The 14,437-nt window shown below is 41.4% G+C and overlaps 1 protein-coding gene across 4 annotated transcripts in view; it reads left to right on the plus strand.

The window, feature by feature from the left end:
* Nucleotides 1–14,437, plus strand: part of ULK4 (unc-51 like kinase 4) — a 941,213-nt gene that overhangs the window by 318,437 nt on the left and 608,339 nt on the right. For all 4 annotated transcript variants that reach the window (XM_069730129.1, XM_069730128.1, XM_069730126.1 and 1 more), the window contains exons 22-24: nt 1,554–1,681; nt 11,236–11,369; nt 13,384–13,505. In XM_069730129.1, the coding sequence (XP_069586230.1) occupies nt 1,554–1,681; nt 11,236–11,369; nt 13,384–13,505 (384 nt within the window). The remainder of the gene's footprint in view (nt 1–1,553; nt 1,682–11,235; nt 11,370–13,383; nt 13,506–14,437) is intronic.

A 14,437-nucleotide genomic window follows, 5' to 3' on the forward strand; every position in this document is an offset into this window, starting at 1 on the left:
TTGTAAATGTCATTTTTAGCCTGCCAAATACATGTTGGAAGCTCCCCAAATGTATGGAGGAAGGTTATGTTGTCAGATGAGAACACTAATGGACTTTTTGGCCACCAAGGTTAATGCTATGTCTGGCGCCAAACCAGTACAGCTCATCCCTCCTAGGAATACCATCCCCACAGTGAAACACGGTGGTGGCAGCATCATGCTGTGGCGATGTTTTTTTGCAGCAGGAATGATGGAAGGGGCAAATACAAGGATAATCTTAAGCAAAACCTTTGTCAGACTTTAAGAAGAAACTAAGTTGAAGGAGCTGGAGCAGGTTTGCCTTGAGGAATGAGCAAAAATCCCAGTGGTAAGATGTGAAAAGCTCATGGAGACTTATCCAAAGGGATATGCTGCTGTATTTGCTATTACTATTGGGTGAGTACTTGTGCACAATGAAGTTTCCAGTTATTTTGTCCTATTTGCTTCACTATAATAGGAAAACCAAATGTTCACAGTTCTTTACATGAGCAAACCCTAAAAAAAATTGGTGAAATTCCAGCGTTAGCAAAACCCCAAAAATGCCAACTGGGGTGAATTTTTTTTCACAAGCCCCTGTATCCTGTGGTTAGGTGATAACTTGGTAAGTTCAGAAACCACTTTAATGTAGGAGGTGCCTTCTGCCCTTCATGTATATGAATATTACCCGAACCCTGTTTTCACGGCCCCCCAACACATCATGTTTTCAGGATTTCCTCAGTATTGCACTGGTGAGAGAACCTGTGGCAGCTTCTGATACCTTAAAGCAAATCTACCAGCAGTATTTCGCTATGTAAACTACAGGCATTGTCATGTTGACATTGTTAAACTGATTAAAATGATACCTGAGGTGAAGAAATCCATCTTGTAGTTCTTGTGTAATCAGTGTTAGAAGTTTTCAGTTAATGAGATGCTGTTGTGTCGGGGTGGGAGAGTAGGCACAGTCTTATCTTGGTTCTCTAGGCCAGAGAAACCAAGTAGGAACCCCGAAGCACAAACATGTTCTTCATCATGTAGACAGAGAGAGACAGACTGTGTGTGCTTTCCTTTGTTTCTCTGGCTTAAAGCAGGGAGATATGATTCTGGCTACAGACCCCCCCTCACAACCCGGAGCAAGAACATCTAATTAACTGAAAACTTCTAATACTGATTACACAAGAACCACAAGATGGATTTCTTCACCCCAGGTATCATCTTAATCTGTGTAACAACATCAACATGACAATGCCTCCATTTTACTTAGCAAAATCCTGCTGACAGATTAATTTGTGATAAAAATTGTATTACTTGTGCATTGTCATGAAAACATGACAAGTTGGTGGTCGTCTCACTGTAGTTTAGGAAACACTGATCTCTATGAATGTGCTCATCTAGCGATACCACCTGTGGTTCTCTGTTGTAACTTTATGGAAACAAAAATTGTCAACCATGTTGTTGTCATTTTACTTATTTTTTTACTGAAATTACTAACATTGCAATCTACTTATCATATACATTTCTTGTAGTATGATTTCACACTCTTTTATTTTCTTCTTCAGGACTTTGTTACAAAAATAAGTCGACTTCTCGAAAGCCCTTTGACAGCAATAAGAGCAAAAGCTTTCCTGATAATTTTGCAAGTTTTAATTAGCAACAAAGAGATGTTACTACTTTGCTGCCAAAGCAGGTAAATCTAATTCGATTGGATGGTCAATTTTATTTTATGCCTAACGTTAACAGTAAGAACATAAAAAATAAGAGATCTAGTGAAAAACGTCCAGTATCCGACTAAAATTCGAAAATTTTAAATCTTATGCATTCTTATGAAATGGAATTGTTTTTTCCCTTGTACGTTTCTTGCAAGATTCTACTTAGCTGGATCCTTTGCAAAGGAGTATCCACCCCGTATGCTTTTCCAGAATTAAAGTGAATTTGTCTTTTTTGTGTAGTCATACAATAATAAGACTATAATAACTCTTACATCAATAATAATAAAGTGATCATGTTTGAAATTGGCAAATCCTATGATTTACTTTCTACTCTGTTGTAACTGAATAGTGTTGTTTGTTTGCAGTTTTACTTATTTTTGTGGCATTTTTGTTTTCATTAAGCTTTGATACTGCCAAGATAAACTACAGTATATCGGGTATCTTGTCAGAAGTAATCTTCGTGTCTACAATTGAGATGGTGATTTCCTTAATACAGCTGATAATCTGTTCATAGGTATAGTCATATGGACTATAATTTGAAGTGTGGAATGGATTGGCTGAGATAGAATGTATGCAGAGTCAGCAAGCTTTTGGCATAATTTTATATTGATTCCCCATTAATTGTTGCTATTAGTGTTGTTTATGCAATAGAAAACCATATCTAGAGCACTATAAATGCTCTGTGAATTATGATATTTCAAGTTTTTGGTTTGTCCTATTTCTTTTTCCTAATTAACAGGAAATAAATGTGTTGTAAAAGGGAATTCACATTAGTATATGTGCTATTGAGGCAACCTATTTAGATGCTCTGGGGCTCTTAGAGTAATGGTGACCTAGTTAGTCAGTCATACAAATTGGGATGATAGTTGCAACTGCAACTTGTTCTGAGCAGGGTAAGGTTTCAGCAGTTATGAAAGATCATAACTTCTCAATGGAAGGTCATAGGGTGGTGGTTTAGGCGCCATCAAATGCGGCCGGGCCCCTATTACGCTTGGAGACCAAACACGGCTTGGCTAGCTGACTCCTACTAGCCAATCTATGGATCCCCCACCGTGGGGTGCTAGAACGGATTGAGGCCCTGGATGGCATCCGTCCCGTTCCAGAGATCTTGAAAATGTAACCGATGTGTGGCTAGGATGTATGAGAAGTCTATCCTCTCCCTATGAAATCATAGCTGAGTGAGCAAAGCAGTTAGACTGCATGGTGTCTACAGGGAGTCTTCCTGTAGGAGCTTGGATTCTAGCTAGCTGGTTGAGATGTGAATTTCATCTTTGAAGCTGAGATGCCTGGGTCCCCCTGCTGAGTCGGGTGTCCCATTACAGCTGCACAAATGAAGGGGGTCTTGTATTCCCATGACAAATAGGATAAAAATGATTGACATGAAATTATATATCTGATGTTCTTCACAGTCACCCCTCCTCTTCCTCTTTCTGTTTTTTATATATTTCTTTTGGGCAATCCTGAAAAGTTTGTTCATTTTTTTATATTTTCAAGAAAAATTTATTCAACACCATGTAAAGTTTGTTAAATCCCTTTCTGACATTGGATGTATCAGTAAGTCCTACTTCACAGTGTGTTCCTGCAAATGGATATACCGGTACATCCTGGCAATTATGCAAGCATATGAACTATACCCGAACGATCGATGCTGGGATCTTGACTTTAGTGATAGCCAAGCTCTGGCCACTATCGATAAGAATCTCAGCATTTAGATGGTCAAGACATAGAGGAGGCCTCCCTCTCTCACCTGATCTGCACCCCACAACATGATCACAGGGCCCGATGGTTGCTATGACAGCAATAGGTCAAATAATGACCTCCTGATTAGTGATGAGCGCAAGTGCTCATTACTCATTTACCTAGGGTGCTCGGGTATGCACCAAGTATCGCTGATGTTCGAGCTACATGTTTAAGACCTCACAGCCGCAAGTTTCACGGCTGTTAGCCATAAAACGTGTGGGGATTGCCTGTGTTTATCAAGCAATCCCCGCATGTTTTGTGGCTGTCTAACAGCCATGAAACATGCAGCTCCTCCAAGGAAAAAAATCCTCCAATATGACTGCGCCTGCGCAGTGGAAGCTATCGGCGATCACCAAGAGCTGCTATTGCGCAGGCGCTGGCGGCTCCATCTTGCTAGAGAAAAAAAAAATCTCCAAGATGGTGCCTCCGGCACATGCGCAGTAGCAGCTGCTGGGGATCACCAAGAGCTGCTATTGTACATGCACCGCTGGCACTATCTTGCTATAGAAAAAAAAATCCTCTAAGATGGCATCTCCAGCGCATGTGTGAGGAGACTGCAGGCACATATGATGCAGTAACAGGCTGTGCACAGACCAAGGGTGATAGGGGTTTATTATACAGCAGAGACTCCATGCAGGGAGAAAACGGAGGGATAATATTCCCTAATACAGCAAATGGCTAATTAGGATAAGTTAAGGAACAAGGACAAGTAAAGCAGACAATTCAATTAAAAATAACTTGTGACTGGCACCGCTTAGATTGCGTCTCAGTGGGAGTCTGTCACAGTCCTGAGGAAGATGGGGTAGTATCTCCTGACGTTATCCTCTCGTAGTTCTGACGATGCCGGCGACTCCTCGGGATCCTGACGTGGGTCTTGGGTCCGGCAGATGAGGCGATGAAGAGGGAAACGTCCTTATCCTCCGCGATTAGTGTCCCAACACTACGGAGACCTGCAGCTCTGCCCAGTTGACAACATGCAGCTCCGTTCACTGTGCCGTATCGATGCATGCCTAAGTCCAATTCACAGACCTTGTCTCTCATGGTCAGTGATGTCAGCGGGGGCATCTGTGGCAGCTGTCTCAGCGAGGGCAGCGAGAACAGTGGTGTTTGAGCGGTACCCAGTCGGTAGTCTCCTGTCCTGCCATTCCAGACTCTATTCTGCCCAGTCGCCTCACAGCTGATTTTACCTCACAGGTGTCTCGCGCGCTCGACGTTCCCACCAAAACTGATTGAATCCTCGCGCGCAAACGTCCTCTCAGCTTGACCACATCCCCTTCTCGAGTACAGGGAGAGGTACTGTGCTTTAAAGGGAACCTGTCACCCCCAAAATCGAAGGTGAGCAAAGCCCACCGGCATCAGGGGCTTATCTACAACATTCTGTAATGCTGTAGATAAGCCCCCAATGTATCCTAAAAGATGAAAAAAAGACTTTAGATTATACTCACCCAGGGGCGGTCTCGGTTCTATGGGTGTCGCGGTCCGGTCCGGGGCCTCTCATCTTCTTACGATGACGTCCTCTTCTGGTCTTCGCACTGTGGCTCTGGCGCAGGCGTACTTTTTCTGCCCCGTTGAGGGCAGAGGAAAGTAATGCCGTGTGCAGGCGCTGGGAAAGGTCAGAGAGGCCCGGCGCCTGTGCACTGCAGTACTTTGCTCTGCCCTCAACAGGGCAGACAATGTGAGCCACATCGTGAAGCCAAGAAGAGGACGTCATCTGATGAAGATAGGAGGCGGCGGACCGGACCGCGACGCCCACCGGACCAGGACTGCCCCTGGGTGAGTATAATCTAACCTCTTTTTCTCATCTTTTAGGATACATCGGAGGCTTATCTACAGCATTCCTAAATGCTGTAGATAAGCCCCTGATGCTGGTGGGCTTAGCTCATCTTCAATTTTGGGGGTGACAGGTTCCCTTTAAGCTTTCTCCCTGTAATTTAGGTGACAGCCCCGACGGTTCTGGACCTTTTACTGAGGAGACTCCTACAACGAGTGAATGCCCATTAGAGCCAGCAGCCACAGGTAACGGCTGGTTGGTGGTGGTCTGCCACTTTCCTTTCCCAACAATCTGATATTTATGGCTTTTTACTATGAATAGGTCATCCGTATGTTAGTCCTGGAAAACCCCTCTAAGTCCACTCTGCACCGATATTTTCATGTACTAAATTTAGTCTGACTAGAAATGTGTTTTTCATAAATTGTCAACTTGCTTGAATCAGAATTGTTTGATTATATTCCATTATTTCCTTCTGTGATTTTTTTTTCATCATTTGTGCAGTTTGTTGTCTTATATTAATATGCTGCTAAATATATGAATTAAGGCAATTAGACCCATTATTTATAAATTGTCTCTGTACATGCAAGTACCATACTGTAATTTTCTTCATGTCAGTCACTTCTTGTATTCCTCTGAAAGTTTAATTCCTGTTGCAACATGAGAATGTGGAGCTGAGTTTTGAGTGAACCGTCATGGAGCAGCTCATGCAGCTTTTTCACACTTATTTCATAACAACTTAGCTTTTCTTTGTAAAAAACCCTAGTGATAAATATACTGTTTCTGAAAACTGTCAGTTATGTTTTAAGGCTCAGTGATAAAATACATTGACGTGGTGTGAATGGATGTCCCAGTCTGTGGGTTTTCAGCTTGTCAGGCACAGCAATTTGTTATTAAGTAGATAATTGTATTTCAAGTTTGAAAAATATTGGCCTAGTCATAGTAACTCAAAACACTGTTTCGTCTCTGAGCCTTGCCTGAATGAAAGTAAAATGTGTTTTTTTTTTGTTCTGTGGCCACCTCTGTATTCAGGAACATGCTACAGGCACTGTGGGAAATTGTATGGCTCTGCTCATATGTATTGTATATACTCGAATATAAGCAGATAAGCCGAGGCACTTAATTCTACCACAAAAAACTGGGAAAACTTACTGAATTAAATATAAGCCTGGTATGCATGCCCCCTCATCCCTATCCTAGTATGCATGGTCTCCTCATCCCCATCCTGGTATGCATGGACCCCTCATCCCTATCCTGGTATGCATGGTCTCCTCATCCCCATCCTGGTTTTCATGGGCCCCTCATCCCTATCCTGGTATGCATGGTGGTCTCATCCCCATCCTGGTATTCATGGCCTCCATATCTCTATTCTGGTATGTATGGCCCCCTCATCCCTATACTGATATTCATGGCCCCCTCAACCATATACTGGTATGCATGCCCCCCTCATCCCTATCCTGGTATGCATGGCCTCTCTCATCCCTATTCTAGTATACATAGCCCCCATCAGAAAAACATTAAAAACATAAACCATCCTACTTGCCTTCCCTGCGCTCCCTCTCAGCGTCTTTTGCCAGCAGCATCTTTTTGTCAGCAGGGGTGTCATGCGCTGCTTACAAGCAGAGGACAGCTGCCGAAATACTGACTGTTCTCCACGCTGAGACTATGCGCATGATAGCAGTAAATATTCATAGCTGGCACGGTAACCTCAGCCTCTGGCTTGCTGCAGCAGCAGCCGGGCGATCACATGTGCTTGCTACTAAAGGGAATTACTATTCACTGCTCTCCACGCCTATGTGAGTGGAGTGCAGTAAATATCCCCTTAAGTAGTGGGCACACGTGATCGCCCGGCAGCTGCAGGAAGTCGGCGGCTGCGGCTAACACCTGTGCTTGCTGCTAAAGAGAAATTAATATTCACTGCACTATTACCAGATGTTAATTGGTAAACTTCAAATGGACCTGGACATGTGCTGGTGTGAGCAGGGGGTCCTTACATGCCCTGCATGATTTTAATTCATGACCGTGTAGTGTGTTACTAACGGTAATGTTTGAGACTGTGGCAGCATCGGACTAGAGCACTTTGGTCCCACCAGAGAAAATCTTTCATCCCTCCTCATATTGAATAATACAGTAGAATAATGCAGCCCCCTCCTAGGGTATAACGCAGCCCACCTCATAGGGTATAGTGCAGCCCCCCCACTGGATATAATGTAGACCATCATAGAGTATAATGCCACCCCCCATTGAATATTACCCAGCTCCATAGTCCTTCAGTCTTATGGCCATCAGGACTGACTCACTCATATATATCACACCACTTCCACCTTACGCTGTAATTGTGGAAATAAGAAGAGATCCCATATTCAGATAAAAAATAACTTTTATTTAAAAATACATTAAGAACAACAAAAATAAAAAAGCAAAATTACTATGAAAAAGGACAAGTGAATAATCACACCAAAATATCACTGTCATTATAAATACACAGGATGTTCATAAATATAACTATAAAATTATTATTCACCCGACTAAAACTCTTTAAATAACTAAATGACAATTGCTGTCAATACAGCATATATATCTATATATTCAACATCATGGTCTGATCATGTCAGGGGTTAACTTTTCTCAGGCTCAGTCTGGTCTCAGGTTTGCTATTTATCTCCACTGCATCCTACAGGCGGTGTCAGTTATAGCTTCTGCCTGTGTCATGAGTAGCTGACTCTGGTTTTAGCCTGATTTGTCCTGCTGCGATTCCTGACTGTTTCCATGTCTGTTCATTCCCCTTCCCCCGTTCCGAATCAAGTGTTTTCCCTTCGTGTTTGGACTCTATGGTACTTGACTTGGCTTTGTCTATGACTCCAGAACCTGACTCTGTCTTTTGCTCCTGGTACTTCTGCTTCTGTCTGGTATTGACCCTCTGGCGCGTCATTGTCTCTGAGTTGATTTTCCCTTTTGTACTACATTACTCTCCTGGTTTTGACGTGGCTTGTTTTACTACCCTGTTGCCACCTGGTGGTGGCCTCGCTGCAGTCTTCCTTCCACTCTACTGCCATTTAGTGGAGCATTGGTGCGTCCATCTACCTGCATAGCTGCGGCGTGACAAATACATGTTGTATTTTTTTTCTGAAAAGGAGAAATGGTCAAAATAAAAAAAATTAAAAACTCAAATTATGCAAAGAAAACAAGTTCATAATCATTTAGAAACAACCATACAACCATGTTTTAACTCAGGAAGAGTTCAGAAATCAATATTTTGTGGTATAACCATGATTTTTACACACACACACAGCTTTCATGCATATTGGAATGCTTCCCACCAGTCTTTCACACTGCTTCTGGCGCAAAAATGTAGGCAGTTCTTCTATGTTTGATTTCTTGTGACTATCCATCGTCCTCTCGATTACATTCCATAGGTTTTCAGTGGGGTTCAGGTCTGGAGATTGGGATGCCCATTACAGGGTTTGGATGTGGTGGTCTCTTCATTTTTGCCAGAGCTGTATATTAAAAGCAAACAAACAAACAAACACAATACTCACCTCTCCTCCTCGTTTCCCCGCTGATCAAGGCTCTGCTCTGGTATCAGCAGCTGCAATGCCTTCTGCCCGACACACTGCGGGTACACAATGAAGTGACATCATCGCGCACCTACTGTGTCAGGGGCAGAGGGGAATGATGGGAGAGGGAGCATCATCTGACGCTCTGTCCTTCATTATTGCTTTCAACTGTATCGGCGTCTCTGATGATTACTGGTGCAGTGTACACATGGCAGCAGGTGAATAAAACAGCTGATTGCTGCTGCTCTGTGTATTCAGCAGGTGCAGTGATATTTCCAATTGTCATGAGGAGCCAATGAGATATGTTACGAGCGTACACCAGCAACTGCTCAATTTAAATGCCGCTGTCTGAATCTAACAGGCATCTAAATGGTTGAGTAGTGTTTGCAGCTTAGCTCCAGCCACTGCAATTAGAGACAGATGTTACACAGCCAGTATCTACCATGTGTGGAGAGGACATGCATTGCAGAGGCTGACTTTCTTCGAAAAAATTTACGTGAGAAGCAGGGATGCAATTAAAATATTTTAGCATATGTTTTCTGTTTGCGAGAAGTGAACCAGACCCTTTTTCAGACCATGCTTTTTCCTGTGTGCCACACCCAGTTACTCAAATTTTCATAGCCCCTAAAATAGAAGTAATTGTAACCAAAACTAAAGCCAAATTTTCCCACAGTCCTGTGTAACAACACACATTACACCCAACGGTAGTAGGTGTTATTGGAAGTATTTCACAATATTACAGATTCTACATAGATCATACAGCACACAGGGGTAGGACTCCCATCTTACTGCCCCCATAAAATACAAGGGTTCTTGTGACCAGACATGATTAGATTGTGGACCATACAGGAACCACAGTGCTGATTAGATGCAGTGAGTATCACAAGATGACAACTTTGGAGTTGTTCTTATTCCTTTTTAATCCATCTGGTCCAAACAAAATGATGACTTTTCACATCCACAGCTAATCTCTGCAGACGTCTCTGTTCTCTTGCCTACTGCAAGACACTTCCTTGTGAACTCTAACTACCACACTGTGCACCCTTATTAGCTATTTTCACCACGGTGCCCTCAGTTATTGGCTGTAACCACTACACTGTCTGCAGTTATACATTGTCTGTCTTGATCTAAACTAGAACCACCACACTGTTTCCCTTATGATCTATAATTGCTACACCTTCCTCTTTATGTTCTATAACCACTACACTGTCCTTCCTTATGAACTACAACCTCCACAACACTCTCCCTATCGTCAGTCACCCGCACACCGCACTACCTTTATGCTGCCTCCCATACTGTTCTCCCCACTCTACTAAGATACTGCCCCTCCTAATTTCTTCCCTCCTGCACAGTCCCTCTGTACTGAGTAAGCGGGTATGTTGGGCACCCGTAAGTGGGTATGTCGGGCACCCGTAAGCGTTTCATGGAGTAGCTGAAGATTAAATGTGCTCTTTATTTAGATGAGGCTTAGGGGGGAGCGAAGGATTGTGTTACTAGGAGAGCACATACTATGGCAATGGGGGACATCAGGCAATTTGAGACATTATGAGGAAATGGGGGTCATTGTGAAAGGGGATATAATATAGCAAGGGGTATTAGGGTGGGGGGACTTTATTCAGAGTGGCAGTGTGGGGGAGATATGGAAAGAGGCAGTTTGGAGGGTTATTTATAAACTAAAGGTATGGCTGTTCTTAGTGAAATGTTCTCTTTAAGAACCTCTACATATATTGGTGCTGCCATACAGACGGTATATAACATATACACTCAGAATATTGGCTGTCATATTTATAATATTTTTTACCTTGTAATTTTCACTGTTCTGTCCCTACCATAACATCCAACATCTCATTATTATAACCTTTTGAATTGTGGGCTAAAATAACTATTTTTGCAAAAAAAATGGTTTTGTTTTAAATGAAGCATTTAATTAGCTTGACTTTAATGAAATACCTTTTTTTTCCTTCCACTTATAACTTTTGGTTCAAAGTATAAAGAAAGAAAACCCAAGTGCCTCTCTTGTAGAAATAGATCACGTTTAGCTAAAATTGCTTTGAAGTTAATGAGGACTAGCAGCGTTTTTTTGAACCCATTGCTGAACCAATATCTAATGGGATTGTTTATCAAGCAAATGGGTTCAGACCTGTGAGATTTCTTCCGTCCCATAGCCGAGCCTTCTTTGTGCTATGATATAGTGTTTTCTATTTATTATAGCCATGTTTTAAATCATACAGTAGGTAATGGTAATGAATGTATATTGTTAGCAGACATGAAAGGGTGTCATATTTAATTCCTTATCATTTAGACTACCGTGCTGCAGAGCATTTCATGCAATGATAAATCACTCTCCTGTGGCTCAATATGTCAGCTCCCTTCAAGTTTCTTCAGCTCGACTTTGGTGACATTGGAAACATGATATATTATTTTATTTTGTCAGAAGGGCTAATCTTTTGCATTGACTTGTTTTCAGACTTGTGATGTACATTGAAAGAGACAGCAGAAAAACCACACCAGGAAAAGAGCAGCAAAGCGCCAACGAATACCTGTCAGTATGTCTGGACCTCCTCATCCATCACATAGTCCACCAGCTGCCAGGAATTCTGGGTAATTTAATAGGATCCAAAAAGATTTAATGAATAACTGATACTAATCTTACATTAAATATGCAGTGTGATTGTCGTTTTGTTATTTTGAGGGGTATTTTGAAAGTTGAGGTGGGGTTTTCATTGTTTGAAATGATATCCTCATACCTAGAAACATACAGCCGAGGCATGTTAACTCAATGATTTGGAAATCTCTTATAGCAATATTTTATTCTCAACAGAACATAGATCAGAAGCTAAAAGTTAGACATTTTTACCATTTCATTAGAAAAAAAATTACCTTACTTAGAAAATGATGACCGCAACACTTCTAAAAAACGTTTGAACAGGTCTATTCATTGTGCAGTGTTTCCTCTTCTTTTTACAACAATATGCAAATGTATGGGAAGTAAGGAGACCAATTGCTGGAGTTTTGGGAGAGGAATATTGTTCCATTCTTGACCGAAATTTTTTCACAATTTTTAGACACATTTGGTCACAGATTGGTGAACGTCTGACCATCTTTGCTTCATAGAGACTCTGCCTCTCTAGCATGATCTTTTTATGCAAGGTCATGTGACTTAGTTGAAAATTGACCCTCCAGATGTTTTTCATTAATATTGCTCACTTTTCCAACTTTCTGCTAACACTGTCCTAACTTTTGAGATTTATTATTAATTTCTAAATGAGTTAATTTATTCATGTGAAATGGAAAAAATATCTAACTTTCACTTTCTGATCTGTGTTCTATGTTCTGTTGTGAATGAAGTATGGTTATAAGAGATTTCCAAAATATTGATTTCCTGTTTTGTTGTTTTTTTTTATATATATATTTTAACTTTTTTTTTTTTTTTTTTGGGGGGGGGGATGAGGCTGTAACTAATTTCAATAAATCAATTATTTTACCTGATTCGCTGTTTCACCTAGTTCCCTAACTTTCAGATTTACCAGTTTATTTACTATTGGAAGAATCAGTTTACTTATTACTTCGTTAAATAATATGTACACCTTCTGGGTCATTTTTTTGTACATAAATCCATGCATTTGTTTTTAAAAATAATAGTTTGGATAGTTGAAAATGTTAAATGAAACCCTATTTGGCGTCTACAGTATCAGTATATGCAGCATCGGTAAAAGTCTCCCAAACACATTAGAACAGAGTTTGCTGAGCGTGCAGATTTAAGCAAAGCCCGATAACCATCTCATGTGTATATGAGATTTTTGTCTTCTTGAAGATAGAATAGTGCAGATATGTAGATATGAGTGTAGCATGGGTAAAGTTAGGCTACTTTCACACTAGCGTTAACTGCAATCCGTCACAATGCGTCATTTTGCAGAAAAAACGCATCCTGCAAGCACTTTTTAGACTTGTATTGACGACGCATTGCGACGGATTGCCACACGTCACATCCGTCGTGCAACGGATGCGTCGTGCTTTGGCGGACCGTCGGCACAAAAAAAGCTACATGTAACGTTTTTTGCTGCCGACGGACCGCTTTTTCCGACCGCGCATGCGCAGCCGGAACTCCTCCCCCACCTTCCCGCACCTCACAATGGGGCAGCGGATGCGATGAAAATCTGCATCCTCTTCACCCGTTGTGCGGCGCTTACAACGCTAGCGTCGGTAACCTCGGCCCGACGCACTGCGACGGGCCGAGCCCGACGCTAGTGTGAAAGAAGCCTTAGTTGACAGTCACAGTATCTGTTGTACCCATGGAAAACACAACTGACAGCGCAAAATCCAGTTGCTTCTCCGTATCAAGATGATAGGGAACCTTCATGAGCTGTAGAAGGATAAAGCAATCCAAGAATGATGATATGCTAGTACAAGGGAGCTATTGTGTACAGCAAGCAGCCCAGTAAGTGGTACATTTCTGGTATGAAGGTCTCTGCACCTACACCATGCTGCTCTTAGAAAGGGTAGCAAAAACCTTTGTGACAAATTTCCTTGAAATAATAATATATGCAAACCAACAGCTTCTTCATTTGAACGTGGTGTATTATTAATCTTCACCTCTTCACTCGTTTTCTTTCAGGTGATATTCTCAATTCCCTATCAAATGTGTCTGGACGTAAACATCCATCAACGGTTCAGGCTAAACAGCTGAGAATGTTCCTTCCTAATATGGCAATAATACTTCATCTTGTAACATCTCAGGTTGAGTATTATTTATTGTGCTTGCCTTTACAGCCTGCATTCCATAGATAATAAATAAAAGGTTAATGCTTTTTTTTTCTCTTTTTCTTTTTAAATAAGTGTATCGATACATTATTTGTTATATTTATTTCATTAGATTGAGACATGTAAAATAAAAAGCGTTGATCAGAGTGATTTAGCTTTTAAAGTGGGGTCATTTTTGGTCCTAGAAATGCATGGAGCAGAAAACCCATCTCCAGTTTATAGGGCTGTTCCCATCTCCAAGATGTTGTAGGTGTAATAATAATATTAGCAAATACCTCAGATTAGAAATGTTGTATAGTTCTTCTGATTCGCTTTGTCGCTTACCCCTTGTGCAGGGCATTGCAGTAGCTTAGATATCCATGGTTATGGCCACTCATATAGTGACCGCTAGCTATTATTGGTCACAACCATGGACACCTAAGCTACTGTGAGGCCCTGCACATGCGGTAACCGACATAGCAAGTAAGCAGAACTATGCGATATAACTAATTGGAGGTATTTTCTAATATTAATATTCTTATTAAACCTACTGCATATTGAGATACGATCTTTGAGATGGGAATACCCTTGAACTTAATAGTTATGTAGTCCATTGAATCACACCACAAATATTTCATACATGTTGGCCCTGTTCTACCACTCTAAAATACCATCTTTTTCCAATTCAATTTTATTTAGATTTGTAGAATGACAAGCATAGGAAAAAGAACTGAAAACAAGGTTTGACTGGCATAAAAAATTTAACTAAATGATCTAGTAAGAGAGGGGGAAAGGGTGCAGAATGTAGACAAAGGAAAATCGAGTTGTACAGCGTAAATCAGCATCTATACTCCTAAAATGATTAACCTATAGATGGCTATTCACTGCTGAGCAAGAGAAATGACCAACAATCTACAGGGCAGGTAAAA

This window comes from Ranitomeya imitator, chromosome 6, assembly GCF_032444005.1.
Source record: "Ranitomeya imitator isolate aRanImi1 chromosome 6, aRanImi1.pri, whole genome shotgun sequence".
Classification (NCBI taxonomy): domain Eukaryota; kingdom Metazoa; phylum Chordata; class Amphibia; order Anura; family Dendrobatidae; genus Ranitomeya; species Ranitomeya imitator.